This window comes from Nyctereutes procyonoides, unplaced genomic scaffold (genome assembly GCF_905146905.1).
Source record: "Nyctereutes procyonoides isolate TBG_1078 unplaced genomic scaffold, NYPRO_anot_genome, whole genome shotgun sequence".
Classification (NCBI taxonomy): domain Eukaryota; kingdom Metazoa; phylum Chordata; class Mammalia; order Carnivora; family Canidae; genus Nyctereutes; species Nyctereutes procyonoides.
In genome coordinates, this window is record NW_026575142.1 from 42,731,775 (window position 1) to 42,750,228 (window position 18,454).

The 18,454-nt window shown below is 62.0% G+C and overlaps 1 protein-coding gene across 4 annotated transcripts in view; it reads left to right on the forward strand.

The window, feature by feature from the left end:
- Window positions 1–18,454, forward strand: part of SLC12A7 (solute carrier family 12 member 7) — a 65,895-nt gene that overhangs the window by 18,555 nt on the left and 28,886 nt on the right. Inside the window, exon 1 of one of the 4 annotated variants that reach the window (XM_055308118.1) lies at window positions 10,298–10,498. The exons of 1 other annotated variant lie outside the window; for it this stretch is intronic. In XM_055308118.1, the coding sequence (XP_055164093.1) occupies window positions 10,369–10,498 (130 nt within the window). In that variant the 5' untranslated portion in view covers window positions 10,298–10,368. 2 more of the 4 variants (XM_055308119.1, XM_055308120.1) reach the window with 2 other exon arrangements.

The following is an 18,454-nucleotide window of genomic DNA, read 5'->3' on the forward strand; positions in this document are numbered from 1 at the left end:
CAAATCCTACTTTCCTTCTTCAATGATAGAAAGGTGATCTCTGCGTGGAAACCTCCCCGGGGTGACAGTAGAACTTTCACCCCTCGGTTAGTAGCGCATTAGATATTTTCACGGGGTGGAGTCCGTCCCGTCGTGGTTTCGTCTCTCAGTTCCTTGATGACAAGTGTTGACTTGATAAAATGCATGGGGCCATATTCCTTCTTGTGTTTAGGGGCCCAGGGAAGTTCATTGATTGGTTCATTCATTTCTCCCTCGAGTGTCTGGGGAGTCACCACCATGCGGCTGGAGCCCCTGCGCACTGGTTGCGGTTTCCTCGGGGGAGAGGGCACGATTCAGGGCTGCTGTGGAAACGTGGGTGGGTAGTGTTTCCCCAGGAATTGGTCTATTTAGCGTACAGTTTCACAGCGCTTATGGCAAAGTGACTCATAGCGTCCCCTGACCGTCGGGACCTGTAACAAATTGCCACGAACGAGTGGCTTCAAACCATGGCAGGTCCCCTCTGAGCTCCTGGAAGCCGCGGGTCCTGAGTCAAAGGCGGGTGCCCCGTCTGCAGGCTCCAGGGGGTCTTTCCTTGGTTCCTCCAGCTTCCGGTGTCTGTTCCGGTGTCTGCGTCCGCGGGCTGGGGACTGCCCAGCCCAGGCTCTAGGCCTCCCGCACCTCCAGGCCTCTCCCTCTGTCCTCCTAACACCACTGGTCACATTGCATCGGGGCCCCCGGAGCACATGTGACCTCGACACCCTCAGGCCGGGAGTCCCAATGAGGTCCTGTTCACAGCTTTGGTGTGGATCGTGCTTTGCCTGTGGCCGGTGGAGCATCGACATGTTTGGAGAGAACACGCGTGTGCTTTGTCAGGCCCGTCCTGTGACACGTGGGCTGCAGACCTAATTTGTCTGCACTGGTGTTTTTCCTTGTCCACTTGCTCTATTGGCTGCCGCCCATTAGCGTGGACGTTCCGTCCCCGTTTGCTGTCTGGGGCGATGGCGTGGAGCACATGCCCTTGGAGGACTGGCGTGAGGCCACTTGCCGGCATGTCAGCACAGGTCCGCTCCCCTGGCCTTCCTTGGTCCTCAGCACGTATCCCCACATTCCAAGCTCTCCCACCATGGGCCTCGTGTGTCTCCTGTTGTGGTCCTGCTGGCAATTTGGTGTCTGTGTGAGCGACCGCGGCCAAGCTCCCCTCACAGCCAGAACACCTCTGGGCCTTTGTTCCACAGATGGATTTGACACCCTGAGCATCGGTGCGGCTGCCTCATGGCCTGGCTGTGCACATCCTGACCCCACGCCAACCTCCTCGCCCTGAGCTCATCCTTTGTCTGTGTTTCCTGTCGGGAGCCTTTTGCCTTCGGCTTGTGAAGAATTATCTTGGGGTTGGTTTCCTGGAAATGTCATTATTTTGCCGCGTGTGTAAGGCCTGTACTTGCCGGCGTGGACATGGAGGCCGGCGGCTGTTTTCCTTGCCCGCTTTGAAGGTATTATCCGGTGGCCTCTGGCGCCGGCCCCAAGCTGACGTGGCCCATCTTTCCAAGCTCTGCTTTGTTGACGTGAGTGTCCTTTCTCCCTGAAAACCGGACAGTGACCAGATGGTCTAACCACCCCGTGTTTTATCACCCTTCTCCGTGCTCATCACACTTGGATATGTATTTGGCCTGTGACGTTTGCCTCTGGGAGGACCTGGCTGCCGCTTGGGCAGAAGGACGAGGAGGTTTGAGCTGCAAGGCCCAAGCGACCTTGATACACTTAAGCGGCAAGCGAGCTTATTTTTAAAATGTATTTTTAACCCATTGCCCTGAGAAAATAGAAATTAATGACTTGCGGTATTTACACACAAAGTCCTTCCCTATAGACACGGCCAGGCTTCCAAGTGCTTCCCTCCATCTCTCGTGAGACGTGAGCCAAGTATTTCAGGTTTGAATGAAGTGCTAAACCCAGAGAAGGTTTTCTAACTCAGAAACTTGCTCAAACACAAACACTCTGCCCCTTGTCTCTGGTGGAATAGAAGAAATCCAGAAAGAGTTGGATTTGGGTTCAGGGTGCTCCTTGGGTCTCAAGGATGCTGGGACCCAGCCAGGGTACAGGACCTGGCAAGAGCCAAGCGGGCCCCCAACCCTCCCCCAGAGAGAATCCAGAAGCCCTGGGCAGGTCCTCCGTCCCTGGGATGATAGGTGTGACCTTGAGAGAGGCCGTTGGTCACCTTATCTGCGCTGTGGATAATAATAGGATAGAAATCACCGCCCCGGGCGCCTGAGTGTGACCTGCTTATCTCTGGGCAGCAGCTGTTTAATTGAAATGATTGTGAAGTATTTTTGTCTCAGCAACGCTGGCTCCCACCACCAAACCAGAAGGTTCCTGTCCCACATCTCCCAGAGGGCTTGTGTGGTGCGTGATTCTCCGCAGATAGAGTGGTACACGTTCAATGCTTCTATTTCCCACTCAGGGGTATTCCCTGGAAGCCGTCTGTCCTCAATCCTTATGGGGGGAGATTGTTTGTGAAACAAGTATTATCCCCAGTAGCCAAAACGTAGAAACACCCGTCGTGTCCATCGGTGGACGAATGAACACACAAAACATGGTGCATCCATCTAACGGGATACTGGTCAGCCTTTAGGAGGAAGGAAACGCATTTGCCATGGTGTGGACGGACCTCGGTGAGACTGGCCGGTCCCAGAGGACAAACTACCCAATTCCACTTTGTGAATCAGGGTCAGGCACGGAAGGGAGGTCGTGGTTTCCAGGGGGGCTGGGGGTTGATGTGCCTTGGGGACGCAGCTTCAGTCTTGCAAGATGGAGAGTGTTCTGGAGGTGGATGGTAGCCACCTCTTCTAGCAGCACATGCCACCGAGCTACACGGTTAAATATGGTTAAAACGTCCAATTTAATGTGCTGTTTTACCACAATTAAATAAAATTTTCTAGAAAGGGAAAGAAAAGGCAAAATGAGTCGACAGTCTAGTATCTGAGGCTGGTAGGAGGAGGCAGGGTGGCCCATGTGGCTCCAGCACCCACAACAGCGTCACCCTGACTGTAGGGCTGCGCAGCCCACACCAGTCACGGCGAGGCACCTGAGGGCTGTGACGAGCCCCCAAAGAGGGGTCTTCACCTCTATGACTGCATTGTCTGTGATCCCAATGCTTGGTGGTTTTTGAAGCTGCCCCCTCCCCAAAACAGTTCACCCTGTCTTTACCACAGCCCCGTGAGTGGGGGTCCTGTCCTCAGAGAGGATGCCCGGCTGCTTATGTGGACCCTAGTATGACCCAGTTACCATCTTCCATGGGACTAGGGGTCAGCAGGGGTCACCACAGGCTCCCACGGACAATAGCCAGAGGCTGGCTCAGTGGCGCCCAGGCCACAGACCACGGTGCCCCACCTTAGCCTTCCTTGAGACCCCTTGGGAGCCTCGGGAGGGACAAGCTCGTGGGGACAGAGTGCCACCACAGCGGGCCTGGGTGTGAAGCCCATGTGGCAAATCAGTGTCCAAGGTGGTGGGCCCTGCCCAGGGTGGCCTGGAGACTCTCTGAGTACAGAGAGCCCAAAGAGGGCATGGGAGGCAGACAAGAGGCTGGGAGTGGCAGGGGCTCCCCCCACTACTCGCCAGGCAGGCTCCTGGGGCCAGGCCCCTGGGGGTGGCTGTGCAGTGGCTGCCAGGGCCATGCCCGGCCTCCCCGGGGACGAGGGCCCAGGGGACAAACCCCAGAATGACCAGCTGAGATGCCTGGAGCAGGTGCTAGTCCCTGAGGAAGGCAGCATCCTCTGGGACCTGGCATGCCTGTCCACCCACCTCCCTGCATGCCCGATGGCCTCCTGTCCAGCTCCTTATGCCATAACGTGGTCGGGGTGACCCCTGACATCTGTTCCACCTGGGTCTGATCCCTGGGCTTGCGCCCCTGCATGGCCTCCTAACCCTCCTGACCCGTGGCCTTGCGCCCCTGCATGGCCTCCTGACCCTCCTGACCCATGGCCAGGGCCTCCTCCCCCCAGGTGCCTGCCCCTCAAAGCACCCTGCGCAGTTTTCCCCCCTCCTCATGGCTTGGAGACCTTGCCTCCCACACCAGACAGTGCTGGGGATGTGGGACCCACTTTGTGTGTCTGAGGATGGCCACAGTGCCTGGCACAGGGCAATCCCCTGAGATGGGGCTGTGGGTCCATGGAGGAATCGGTCAGTGGGGGAGTCCACCTTCCCTGGGGGTCCACGAGACCCCTACCTTCTCACCACCAGTCAGGACACCACCACCAGAGGGCCACAGGACATGGCCAGCTGCCCACCTCAGAGCCTGGCTAGGTGCGAGTGGGCAATGGGCTCGAGTCCCAGGAGAGGTGGAGCTCCGCCTGGCCCTGCACTGACCACTGGTGGAACTGTGGACACACCAGACTCTTGCAGCCGCTTCCCGTTGCAGCCCCACTGCCGTGCTGTGTGACATCTGGCGCACCGCTTGGTCTCTCTGGGACCTGCAGAATGGATGTCGTTATTGTGCTACGGATGTTTGTCTTTTTTTTTTGTCTGACTAATTGGGGCCATGTGGAGAAAGACCCCAAGCAATGCCTGACCTATGGTGAGCATTGAGACAGACCCCCCGGGGGCTTGGGGTCAGGATGGGTACCTGGATGGTGGCCGCCCTCCCCGCCGAGGCTCTGGGCCGCTTCAGGAGGCAGGTGCAGGTGCTCTGACCGTCCTGCTGGCCTCATGAGGGTCAGACATCTGTGGGGCCGAGAGGCCGTCACCCATCCCCACCAGCGGGAGCCCCAGCTGGGATCTCCAAGCCTGGCACCGGGTGGGGTCAGATGGATGTTTGCCGAGCCTCGAGCCTCGACGTCTTTGCAACCCAACAAATAGCTGCTGCTGGCGCTCGCTGACAGAGGCTGTGGGAGATGTGCCCCAGGTGGCCCATGGCTGGGGAAGCGAGGGATTCGGGGCCAGGTGAAGGGCCTCAGGCTCACCTGCCTGCTGCCGGTGCTCCCGTGGAGCAGAGCTCTGACCCAGGGCATCTGGCAGACCCTGCTCTGGGCACAGGTGGCTCCAGGCTGCGCCTTCTTTCTCCTCCCGGATGTAGCCTGCCTCCAGTGAGGGGCACACACGGGCTACATGGGTGAGCTCTGTGCCCCATGAGCGTGCAGGCGCCCCCAGAGCTGCCACCCCAAGCTGCAGGCCGCGAGATCACGGACTCCGTGAGGGACTGGCTGGCTATGCACGTGGTTGGCGCCTTTCACGGACACGCAGGTCCATGGCTGGGACACTCCTGTCCCTCTGCCCATTGTGTTGAGGGCTGTCTCCAGCGTGGCTGACACCATGTGTGGCTCCGAGTGTCCTGGGGTGTCCCCTCTGTGGGGAGGGGATTGTGACTCCTGGCTAAGGCGTGTGGGTCTCCCCATGTGGCTGCATGCTTCCCATGACCATGCTGGGCCTGGTGTGCCGCCTGGGCCGGCCCGGCCCTTGCACACGGCCTGGCCCCTTCCTGATCTGCCCGCTCTCCTCCTAGAGGCGGGATACACACGTGGCTGGCCGTGGGTGACAGCTGTCTTGGCACCCTGGGGCCTACTCTGCACTCTGAATGGAGCCTTTTGAGGAGCAGACGTAGCTGATGTTAACGGAGACCACTTTGGTGGTTTCTCTTTTGGGAAGAGGGCTTCCCTTGGAAGGGGGCTCGCAGGGTGAACTCCACAGCTGCCATCTTTAGTGTAAATCTGCATCTCTCAGCCCCTGATGGTGGGTGTCACCTCACCCCCAGGCCCAGCCCAGGGCCGGGGGGTGTCCAGGGGGTGTCCTGCGAGCCTGCGGGGGCTCCATGGCAGCCTGAGGGGTGAGACCTGGCCAGCTCTGTCAGCAGAAGAGTCCTCACTTGACATCAGTAACATGCATCAGAACCTGGGAGTCGCACATGAGGCCTTTAGAGGGACCCGGTGGCTGGGAATGGCCTGCGTGTGGCCCCTGGGGCAACAATGAGGCATTTGGGCCTGAAGGGAGGTCAGGGGTACAGTGACCCAAAGTTGGACACTCCTGTCCCCATCTTGCCCATTCCCAGGTGCTCCTGACTCACTCCTGGCTCCTTGACAGCCTCCTGAGAAGGGTGCGGCCTGCCTTGCTCATGCGGGAGCTACGGGATGGGCCTGGGCTGGGAGAGTGGGTGTAGGATCCCTGGGGCGGGGGAAGGGCTGGGTGGACAAGGAGGTCCTGGCACCAGGCCCTGTTGCCTGACCGTGTCTGCGGCTCCTCACCACCCCCTGTGACTCTGGCGTGATGCGTTGAGGCTGGGGCACCACCCGCCTGGGCCCCAGGACACTTGTCTGGGTGAGATGGGCAAGAAGGGATGCAGAGGTCACATTGGGGCTCTGTGGCCTCAGACATTGCTGAAGGGGATTCGGGATACCTGCTGAGCAGAGCTGATGGCTCTCAGGGGCCTGGGGAGTGCCCTGTGGGCGTGGGGAGGCTGAGGGGTCCTGTCTGGGCCTGGTCCAGGCCCTGGGGGGAGGGATCTGGGGAGCAGGAGCCACAGCAGCCAGGGGCCAGCATCTCCGTTGGTTCCGGTTGCATGCCTGCGCTCAAACCCCCCGCCGCAGTGGGCTTCTCAAATTTCCACCAAGATTTATTTGAAAAGAAGTCACTCGGGGAACCAGAGCAAGATATGCGGGCAAAGTGGTATTTTGGTGTCTCAAGCTCTGAAGAAGGTGAGAAGGGAGCTTTCCTTTGTCCTGTAATCACCAATGTCCTGATGGTGAGGGCACCTTCCTAGCAGCTCTGGGAGAGTGGAGGGGTCCCCAGGGGGCTTGACTACTGCAGAATCCCCCTTGTTCAAGGGCTGTAAACCTCGTTTAGCTGGCCGGTCATCTATGCTGACTTCTAGGTTCTCAGAACATTCTTTGCTTATCTCAAAAAATAAAGCCCAGCAAGGTCTCTGGGGAGCTCCGGGGTGGGATCCGCCTTCCAGGCTTCAGATTCCAGCCTGCAGGCACTCCTTCAGCTCAGCACTGCCTGAGGCCAGATCTGCCTGGCTGATGAGGCCGCTGAGAGGGCCCCCCCACCCCCACCCCAAGGACGTCCTAGCCAGGACAGTAGAGCAAGGCCAGTAGGGTTGGTGGCCCAAGGGTCCCCCCTACCCCAAGGACATCCTAGCCAGGACGGTAGAGCAGGGCAAGCAGTGTGGGAGGCCCAAGAATCCCCCCACCCCCACCCCAAGTATGTCTTAGCCAGGGCCTGTAGAACAGGGCCAGCTGGCAGCGTCCATCAGCATAACCCTCCAGGGGGCATTGGAGGTCGAGGAGAGGATAGTGCTTTTAAGATATGGCTATTTGTTGCTTCAAGAGCAGGAGGCTTTACCTAGAACTACTTTATTTTGAAAATTTTCCAACCTACAGAAAAGTGCAAGAATGGTGTGAGAGCATTCACACACCCCAGATGATCCCGTAAAGTGCTTTACAGCTGTCCTCTTCACTCCTTCCATCCCGTGAGGCCCAGGGCTCCTGCTTCTGAGTCCTCAGGTGACTGTGACATGTTTGAAGAGTCAGGCCATGGTTTGCAGAACCCCAGATCCAGTTCAGTCCTCAGGGCGGAGTGCCTGCCCCGCCCCTCCTCAGAAGGCCTGTGTCCCCAGGGCAGGCTGTAGGGCTTCTGAGCCCGGAAGCCACCCAGCTGGGGGGAGGGGCACAGGGAGGAGCCTGGGGGGCCAGGTGTGAACCTGGGGCAAGGGCTCCCACTGAGAGCAGGGGCCCGGAGGGTGGCAGGCAGGTGGGCCAGCCTGGGTCCGTGGTGGCACCCTGGGGGGCAGTGTCCGCTGCCCCTGACTGCTGCAGCCCTTTCTGAGCCAGCACATGAGGGGCAGACCTGGGATCCTCAGAGACCACCCTGGCCCTGGGTCGTCCTCTCTGAGAGAATTCTCCCAACCCTGCCAGCCGGGAGAGTCCAGGTGCCACAGAGCACTGACCTGTCCCCTCTTGAACTTCTTTCCCCTGCTGTCCTCACATTCCACCCTGCCCGACAGCTCACCACCCTGTTTGCTCTGAAGAAGTAACTTTGGCTTTAGGTGGGGGGCCTCCCGTCCCCCCCAGGGCCTCTGGTTCCTTCTGTTCCCCCACCCCTCCTGTCCTTCCTTCCCCACCACCCCACATCCACTCCTTGCCCTGCCCTTCCCGGGGCGTGGTGGTGGGTGGTGGTGGTGGCGGTGCTCTCCATCCAGCAGCATCCTGGGGCATCTTCTCCCCTCCAGGGGCCAGAGCTGGCCTTTCTTTCCCTCAGGGCTGACCGCAGGCCCATGGGGGGCAGTGGGGGGTGGTGCACCTGGATGGGTGCCAGGCTCTTCCAGCCTGAAGGTGCTGACTTCCTGTGAGAAGTGGTCTTGGGCCCCCCAGGGCCGCCCTCTGCCCTGGTCCCTGGGGCAGTTGGTACCCCAGTCCCTCATGTATCCTCCTTGGTGGTTCCTGGACAGGATACTCCCAGCCCTGAGAGGTAAGCTGAAATCTTGGGCCAGGAAAGTTGGAGGATGAGCTGTAGCCTTTGAACAAGAAGGGAGAACAGTCACCACCACCCCCAACCTCCCCAGGCCCTGCGAGTGATCTTTAGCCTCTGGATCTCAACTACTCATCTGTAAAGTGAAGGTGTGGGTCCCACGAATGGGTTCCTGTGGTCATCTGGTCCTGCTCCCAGGCCACTTAGTCTGTAAGAGGACGGTAGCCCTTTTGCTCTGGTGAGGTCCCCATACCTTGGGGCAATAACCGGGTGACTGGTGCTGACTTTGCAGAGGCTTCAGGGGCAGCTTGCACCTCCCAGTGAAGGCGCCTGTTTCCCCACTCGGACCCGTCAGCACTGCATCCTGTAGTTTTGCACCCAGACTCTTTCAACAAGGCCAGCCCTTCCCTGAGAAGGACACCTGGAGACCCTTCTGTATTTTGGGGGGGGGGTGGCCTTTCCCCCACTTTTCTTGCTGCTGTTTCAGGAAGGCAGCTGAAGACACCTGGTGTCACCTGCAGCCCTCTGCTCCACTGTCTGACACTCCTGACCCAGCCACGGACTCTGGATCTCTGTGGAAGCTGGAGAGTGAGGGTGGATGCAGTACAAGCCTCACAGCCTGCTGGCCCCGGACCAGTTCAGAGGGGAGGCCAGGAGCCTGGGGCACAGCGTCTCTCTTTTGTCTTTAATTGAAGATGGACTTTCTGGATTTGGCTTTATATTGTTTGGGTAATATAAAAATGCAGAAAAAAGGCAGACCTGTGCAACCCCAAGGCCCAGAGGTAACCACTGACCTCTCTGCTGCCCATTCTAGGCCAATTGGAACACACAGGCAACATTTTTCAGACGTGGTTATCCTGTCACAGTGCCTTGTGACCTATTGCCCTCCTCTATTTCTGCTTCATGGCTGTGAAACAGTAGCTGTATGTTGGGGTGGCTCATGGCCCCTACATGCCATCACTGTCTGGATACCAGAACTAATTCCACTTTGATGGGCATTTTGCGGTTCTCTATTTCCATATGTCTTTTGTCACTGAACACACCAGGTGCTTGAAAATACAGGCCGGTGGCATCCTGGGAGTGCGTACTGGGGTCTGGAGCCCTCCCTGGTGGGCTGGTCTTCCCGACCCTGGCTGCCCTAGCTGCTGCCCAGGAGAAGGAAAGGGTAGAGGCTTGAATGGAAAGGGAAAGCCTGGGTTCCTCTGTGGGCCAGGACCTGTCCCAGACCCTTGGTAACCTCCTCTGGGTGATGTCCCTTGGGGACAGAGCCACCACAGCAGCCCCAACAGCCCCGCAGGCACGGCGGCCTCGGCCTCGGCACCGCACCCCATGCCCTGCTCCCTCTAGTCGGAAACCCCTGCTCTGGGTGTGCCTGAGCCAGACGAGGGAGGGGAGACCAGATTCCCGCTTGGTGGGGGAGGGGCGGGGGGCTGCTCAGTCCTTCAGGGACCCAGACTGCGTGCGGGGGCCAGCTGGGGTCACGGTGGTGGGGAGGATGCTGTGGGCAAAGGCTTGCTCCAGGTGGGTGACAGTGCAGGAGCAGAGTCACCCCTGGCGGCGGGGGAACCCCGGGGGCGCGGCGGTCCGGGGCGCGGGCTGGGGGCGGGAGGACCCTGGGGGCGCGGGACCCGGAGCACCGGCTGGGGGAGGGGGCTTTTGCCGGAGGCGCCCCGCCCCGCCCCGCTCCGCCCGCTCCGCCCCGCCCCGCCCCGCCGCGCGCAAACTTTTCCGGAGGCCGAGGGGACCGCAGGTGAGGTCACGTGGCGGGGCGGGGCGGGGCGGGGCGAGTCGGGCGGGGGGCGGGGGGCGGGCCGCGCGGACCCCGCCCCTGCGCCCCAGTCCCGCGGCGCGTCGGCGGAGCGCGGGCCGGAGCCGGGCGCGGGCCGGAGCGGGGCGCGGGCCGGAGCGGGGCGCGGGGCCGACCGCGGAGCCGACGCCATGCCCACCAACTTCACCGTGGTTCCCGTGGAGGCGCGCGCGGACGGCGGCCAGGACGAGGGGCCCGAGGCCACCGAGGGGGCCGAGGCACCGGGCCCCCCCGAGGGCGAGCCCGACCGCCGGAGCCCGGGTGAGCGCGGCCGCACCTGCCCGCCGGACAAAGGCGGCGCCGGGCTGCGCGGGCCCCGGGGCGCGGGAGGAGGGCGCGCCGGACGCGGGGCGCGGGGAGGTCGGCCCCGGGAGGGCTGCCGGCCGCCCGCTCTCCCCAGCCCCCCGGGGTCCCCCAGCGGCCCGTCCCCCGCCTGCAGGGCTCCTGCCGCGCCTGGGCCCCGGGGCTCCGCCGCTCCCCGCTGCCCGCTGCCCCGCTCCCCGCACACGCCCCCCCAACCGTGGGAGCACCTTCCTGCAAGTCTGGGTGGGACGCCCGAGGTAGCCATGGAGACGGGGAGAGGCCTGGGCCTGCGTGGGAACCTCCGGGCCCCCCAGGTCCCGGGCGGCACGGGCTGGGCGGCCGGAGTGCCTTCCTGCTTCCTTCCTGTTGCCTTTGCTCTGCTCTTGCGCGCTGGGGCAAAGGGCCGCGGGTGCGGTGAGCCCGGCGGAGCCCCCGCTGCGTGCGCCGCGGGACCGCGCACCGCTCTAGCGAGGGGCCGTCCGGCGGTGGGGCCAGCGCGGGAGGGGCCGCGGGAGGGGCCGCCCCGTCCCCGCGGAGCTGTGCTCCGGCCGGTCCTCTTTACCCTTTGTTTCTGGACTCGGAAGGCGCCTGGCGCTTTCACTTTCTCTTGGGGGGTCCGGCAGCCGGCTCCCTCCATCCCCCAGGCTCCCTGCCGCTGTGAATGGGTTGTGCCCGTAGCTGCCCTCTAGACTCGGTCAGAGAGCAGTCGGCAGCCCGGGGCTCACTCTGTGGGGTCTAGGCAGAGGCCCCCCTACCCTGTGGCTCAGGCCCCTGGGGCCCCTGCCCTGGCTGGCTGGCTGGCCAGGCACCTTCCGTGAGCACCCACCACCAGGTGCCCCAGGGGGGCTGCTGTCCTGCTGACTGTGGTGCCCCCTCCCCAGGTGTCCCTTCCCACCTGAGGGGGCAGGCTTCAGCCCAGCTTTGGTCTGTACTGGGCCCTGGGACGGGTCCGGCAGCTGCCTGGCCTGAGGGCTCAGACCAGGTGGCTCGTGAGGACTGTCTGTGCGTCCATCCTCACCATGGTTCTGTGTACGCTCTGGCACCGTCCTCCTGGGCGAGCCAAGTCATAGCGGCCACCACAAGTGTAGCGCGTTTCCAGAGGAGCCTCTGCAGCCTTCGTGTCCACTCCCTGACCACTGGCCCCTTCTGGGGCGGGCTGTGGTCCTTTCTCTCCAGGCTTGGAGTGGGTCTTGGCTTGAAGCTGGGATAATTTTTGTCCTGCCCGTTTCCTCGTCCCTCCGCCAGGACCTCTGAGCACTGCTCTCAGGCCCGTGGGAACAGAGCCAGGTGCTGCAGCTGCCAGGAGGGCCGGGCGCACGCCCATCTGGGCTGGGGGGTGCTGAGCCCCCGCCCACCCTCACTGAGTGCTGCCCCCTCCCTCAGCCTTCGACCCCTTGCATGGCTGCCGAGGGCTCCTCTGGAATCTTACCACCTTGCGTGATATCTGACACGAGCTCAAGCAGACGCAGGCATGGGTTTCACGCTCAATTTTAACAAAGCCTGAGGTCTGAGCTGCACTCCTGACGCTGAGCAGGATAGGGTCCCCTGCTTCGTCACTGTGCTCTTGTTTTTCAGGGGCTCTGCATGGGAGGGCTTTGATGTTTACGTGAGGTTCTAGAGGTGCCACGGGTGCCTGGCCCGTGTGGCCAGCATGACAAGGGGGCTGGGGAAGCGGCCACCCTGGGCTTGTCAGGGAAGGTCCCCTGGGAGCTGGGAAGGCTCAACTGTGCCCGGTCCTCAGAGTGAAGGGTGTACACCCCGGGAGGACCCAGCCAGTGGCGGGTCTGGCCCCGTCGCAGGATTGCTGGCACTCTGGCCGACACCCCAGGGAAGTTTCTGGCTTTCTGGGTGGGCTTCCTGGTGGCAATGGCAATGGTGGTGAAGCAAGGTTGGGGAGGCTCATCTGGGGTGTCTTTGGGCCTATCTGGAAATAGGCTTGAGACCCTAGTAGTTGAGGGGCTGCGGTCTGCTGAGAGTGAGTGGGGGGCCCACCTGACCTGTTAAATCTCAGTGGGACCATGGGGACTGCCCTTCCTTGGTGAGGGCTAGTGAACCTGTCCCCCCGGAGTGAAAGAGCACAGCGCCTCCTGCACAGGGTGTGGAGCCGGGCCTGTCTCTGGGCTGTGGGAGGCCCCGCCGCCCCAGGCCTCCCCGTGGGGCTGGAGGAAGCCGAGCACTGAGCCTCACTGCCCTCCTGCGTTGCTCCGGGCTCTACCCATGGGCCAGGCCTGTGGCTGGTGCTCTGGAGCCAGGAAGCTGGTGGCTTGGGTGGTGCTTGTGGGGGCCTGGACGAGCATCAGCTCCTGCCGTGGACCCTCCCCATTCGCTGCTAGCCAGGTGGGGTGTGTTCTGGAATGGCAGGTGCGTCTCGCCAGGCATCCTGTGCCTTGTCAAGGACATTTGTTCTCTGTTTTCGTGTGATTAGAGATTGCAAATGGGAAGATGGATTCTGTGTCCTTCTGTGTGTGTTTCGTGGTGAAAATATCTTTCAGACAAGACGTGAGGAGTAGGGATGCTTTCCTGACTTCCAAGTGTGGGGTTTTTACTGACTCCAGGGAACCCATCTGACTTAGGGCTTGAATGGAGCTCCCTCCTGAAGCGGGTAGGTGTGCAGATGAGGCATGGCCACAAGCTGTGGGCCCCACAGAGGTTGGGGGCTCAGTCCTTGGAGGGTAGACTGGGCTGGCTGCCCTGTGTCCCCGTCCCTGGTGAGGGTTCGGTTGCTCCCTCCCCAGGGCTCTGACTGCAGTTTCCTTATCCCATTGGTGACTTGGCTCTGTGGCTCAACATGTTGGGTACCCGGGGGGTCTCATCCCCACCCTCTGAAGGGGACAGTGATCCAGACAGTCCTGCGAGCGTCACTTTGCCCTGCCGGGGCTTGTAGCAGGCTGGCCATCAGGCAGCGGGCAGGGCTCTGAGGCCATGACCCCAGACTGTCAGGCAACTTTTCTGTTGGTGCATGTGGCCCTGGAGGAGTAGCCGAGCTGACCTGGGGTTGGGGCAGGGGTTCTGTGAACAGTGTCATCAAGGAGTACGGCCAGGATGGCTTCGGGGTTTGGTTCTACTGGGCAAGAGGACAAGGGGTTTCAAGAACGGAGGGAGGTGTCAGGCTGACGCAGGGCGGCCACCTGAGCAGGAAGGACAGGCCATGCCGGCCATCCCACTGGCAGTGACTCCCGACGCTGCACCGTTGGCCCAGCACCGTCTCCTCGGGCACAGCCAGAACTGTCCACGTGTTGTTGAGGGAGATGCCATGATACTGGCCCTCGGGTGGGGGACAGGGGGTACCACACGTGCACTCGGTGTACCAGATTCAGTCTTCAGTGGCCAAGGAGCAAAAAGTAGAAGCACACCAAGTAGAGTGTGCGTCCGAGTGCTTGTTCACACTTCCTCCGTGTGTCTGTTGGGGTTCCCAGAACAACTTCAGGGACAGGCCCTCTTGGATAAGTCCGCTGCCTAGCCACTGTGTGCATGTATGTGGTGTGCGTATGCACGTGTATATGCACACATGGGTCTCTGGGCATGTGTGCATGGATGTGGGTGTGCGAATGCACGTTTGCATGTGTGTGCATGGGTCTGGGCACATACATGAGCATGTATGTGTGTATGCACGTTTGTGTATGTGCACAGGTGTCAGCCTGTGTGTGCCTGGATATGGGTGTGTACGTGTGGGTGCATGTGCATGGATGTGTGTGTGTGCATGGATGTGTGTGTGTACAGATGTGTGCCTGGATGTGGGTGTGCTAATGCACGTTTGCATGTGTGCACAGATGTGAGCCTGTGTGCATGGATGTGGGTGTGTGCACGTGGGTACATGTTCACGGATGTGTGTGTGCATATGCACGTTTTCGTGTGTGCACACATGGGTCTGGGCACATGTGCATGTTTGTGCACACACGTGGACCTGGATGTGTGCACGCACATGAAGGCAGGCACAGGGCTTGGTGGTCACATGGTCTGGGGGCGTTGGGGTGTTCTGTCAGCGGACCCCGTCCTGTGATGTGGCTGGAGGTGTGCCTCCGGGGGTGACTGTCTTCGGCCAGGCGGTGGAGGTGGTGGTGACACGTCTGTGCCTTTGGTCTGAGATCTGTTCTCGTGACCGGTATGAGGAGCCTTGTTGCTACATCGATCCAGGTCTGTATTGTTCTGGAAAGTTCCCAGACCTTCCAAGTTTGATACCTACTGTGCTGGGGCAGCTCTGAGCTGTGGACACCAATGGTGGCGGTCACTGCTTGGGGCGAGGGGGGGTGCCCGGCACCTCCATGAGTTGGCACAAGGGACGCTGGTGAGGATCTAGCTCCCATGGCCGCCCCCCAAGGGGTCCCCCCTCTGGGGTCCTGGGTGCCGGTTACCAGCAGCTGTCGTTTGTTCTGTTGGGACTAGAAGGTGCACCACAGCTGGTCCCCCATGGCCTTGGGTGCATCAGTGAGCACAGTGGTCAGTGCTCTTCTCCTAGGGGCACAGGCTGCGAGGACTAGCTTGTGATTTACGGTGCACTGGGAAGTCGGAGCACTGTGAGGTGCTGGGTGTTAGCGTGGCCTCACGGAAAGGCCATGGCTGCAAGGGATGGTGGTGCCGCCAGCAAGAGTGGCCGGGAGGCAGGGCTAGGCTCCTCCAGCAGAGAGGGGCTTCGGAGCCTGTTCTGTTCTCATGTCTCTGGCTGTGTGGCTGTCCCTGAGTGTGGCCTCCCTGTGGGAAGGAGGAGTCCTGAAGGCAGGAGCTGCCCCGGCCTGGTGAACCCAGCACCCTGTAGTCGCTGTTCCTGTTCATAGGTGGGCTATGGCCAAGGGGGAGCAGCTGACCCACAGATAGCCCCCTCCTCACTTGGCGCTCTCCGGTGACCTGGGCACGTGGGTCTGTGGTGTCCCCATGTGGCGTGCTGGACTAGCAGGGGTTAGACTGAGGGTGGTGGGGACCAGCAGCCTGCCCCCGAATGCAGTCCCCTGTGGGGTGAGTCTGGCCCCAGATGGGCGATGAGTCAGGGTTTGAAGCCACGGGACACTGAGATGGCCCAGGGGAATTCTGTGGAAGGGCCAGGCAGGGGTGGGGCCTGGCTGCCCACTGCAGGGGTGGTGGCTGGAGGAGCGTCTGGTGTGTGGGCTGTGCTTAGCTGGTCTCTCCTGCCTGTTAGCAGAGACAAGTGGGCTCTGGAGCAGCTGTGCTGTGTGTCCTGGGACACCTTCACGCGCCTCTCTGTGCGGGGCCGATCTGTGAGGCCTGGTGGGCCGTGGAACCCCCTCTCCCTGTTGTGGCCAGTGCCTCCGTGGGGCCAGAGCACTGTTGGTGTTCTGGGCACTGTCAGAAAGTGGGAGATCCCTACCCACCCTGGTCCCGGGTCTGGGAGCCACGTGGCATGGCCCCCGCCTCCTTCAGCAGTAGAGGCTCAAGCGAATTTCAGGGTATTTCTTTGAAGTAAACAGCCTCAAATGTGTCCTACTTAGAAGTGTGTGGCGGGCTTGCCGTGTTCCTCTGGGGGCTGTGGACGGACTCCTTGGGGTGCATTGTGGAGAGGAGTGCAGAGGTGTGTCTGAGCACAGAGCTGGGCAGGGCTGCGGCCACGCAGGAGGGAGCTGGGGAGGCAGCTGGTTCGGGGGCCTTCGTTGGCTGTAGGTCAGTGTCCCACGAGGTGGCCAGGGGGTCCGAGGTTTCTACAGCAGGTTGGACCCCGTGGGAGACTGTCCTCCCGGGTTGGCCCAGGCTCCTGCATCGGGGCGTGTGACCTTGGGCCAGGGACACCTTCCCAGGGCTGCTGTCCTCGGGGGCCAGTGGCAGGGAAGGACTTGGGATGTTCGGCCAGTGTTGAGGTGGCTGCTTGTGTGCTGCCGGCCTGTCTGGGGTCTCCTGCTGTCACCCGCATGGGGGTGTGAACTTTGTGAATGTCAGCTGCTGTGGACGCATGTCCAGAGGGCAAAGTTTGATGTTAGGTATTAACTCCTGCTCACGGGGCTGGGTGCTCTCATTTGAGCGGGCTTTGCTCACGCACTGCTCCTCGTGGTCGTAGGGGTCGCCTACATTTGTCTTGGAGCCACAGAGGAGCTGGGCAGGGCAGGGCAGCTATCTTCCGAGCAGCTGGGTGGGGCAGTGAGAGGAAGACCCCTCTGCCATGGGGTTAGGGAACCTTTGATGAGAACCCACAGGGGCTGTTTCCTGGACCATGGGACTTTGGGCCTGGGCCTGTCCAGGCTCTGACGGGCAGCCACCTGCGGGCACCCACTGGGGACGACCCCGTGGGCGCCTGGGCACCCTTCTGGGGGACTGAGGGCAGTGCTCTCTGCACAGACAGCAGAGCATAGAGGGTTAATATTTTCCCTTTAAGAGAAAGAGGGAAGTTCCCTCTTCACAGTAGAGGTCTGGTTTGTGCAGATAAGTCTGGCGGCTTCAGCAGGACCAGGACTGCCGCAGACAAAGTGAGGTTCCCCAGCTTTGCACCCCAGCTCGTGTCCATGGCTGCCAGCATCATGTGGGTCCTAGAGCCTCCTGCCCAGAGTCCCGGTGAGCAGGCCTCAGCCAGGTAGCCCCTGGTCCTGGGGGTGGACAGGATGGGCAGGCCCCAGCCAGGCGGCCCCTGGTCCTGGGGGTAGACAGGGCAGGCAGGCCCCAGCCGGGTGGCCCCTGGTCCTGTGGGGGGACAGGGCGGGCAGGCCCCAACCAGGCAGCCCCTGGTCCTGGGGGTGGACAGGGCCGGTAGGCCCCAGCCGGGTGGCTCCTGGTCCTGGGGGTAGACAGGGCGGGCAGGCCCCAGCCATTAGGCCCCTGGTCCTGTGGGGGGACAGGGCGGGCAGGCCCCAGCCAGGCTGCCCCTGGTCCTGGGGCAGACAGTACTGGCCTGCAAGGCTGTGTCCCTGGTGGAGCCCTGGCCTGGGTCTCCTGCTGCCACGGCTCTGAAACCTTGCTGCCTTGGGCTTGTTTCCTTTTCTGTTCCTGGGGTGGCTTCCTGGGGGAGGAGGTGGAGGTGCAGTCCTGGCACCTGTGTGGTCTGGGGTGGGCCACCGACAGGGAAGTGGGTTGGAGCGCCTGTGATCTGCGTGTGGCTCACGGCTCGTGTCCCCAGGGAGGGGAGAGGAGGAGAGTGTACAGTCACCTCCCTGTTTGCCTCTTACGGTTGCTTTCGATTCCGCACCGGGAGCTGCCCTGGGCTGCCTGCACCGCGCTGGGAGCGGAGGCCGTGTCCGTCGGTGGCTGTGGCCAGGCCGCCCTCAAGACAGGACATCCCATGTACCCTGGCAGCACCCAGCCCGCTCCCCGAGTGTGCCTGCTCCCTGAATGCGCCGGCCTGTGGGTGCTGTGTCCCTGTCCAGGAGGTGGCCTGTCCCCGCGGTGGCCGTGACCTCTCCGCTCCATCTGGCTGCGGTGCCCGTGGGTCGGCTGGTTCCCAGGGAGGCAGGACAGTCACTGGGGAGGGATCGAGTGGGGCCGAAATCAGAGGAGGAAGAGCAGGGCGGTGTTGGGTTTCCTGCTCCTTCTGCCGCAGGGTCGTGGTCGCCGCCAGACGGGAGCCTGTGTGAGTAACAGGAGCCGCCCCAGGAGGCGGGAGAGGGCCTGGTGCCCCCGGCCGACTCTCGCCACCGCCTCCTTGGGGCTAACGGCAGGTCCTTATGTGGGAGAAGTCACGGGAGAGGTCGTGGGAGAGGTCAGACCAGAGTCAGCACACAGTGGAGGGCCCGCTGGGGAGTGGGGGTCCCCTGTGTCCCACGCCGGGGGCATGCCCTTTAGCGGGAGAGCCTGGTGAGGCCTTCAGAGCTGCGGTCCCCAGAGATGCCCCGTGTGCTCGAGTGTGAGCTTGCAAGCCTGCATCTGCAGGCACGCGTGTGCATGTGTGTGTCCTGTGTGAACGCTCTTGCATGTTTCTGGCTTGCTGGGATCTTCTGGGTGCTCCTGCTGGTTTGCCAACATTCTGTGTGGCTGCCGCTCAGC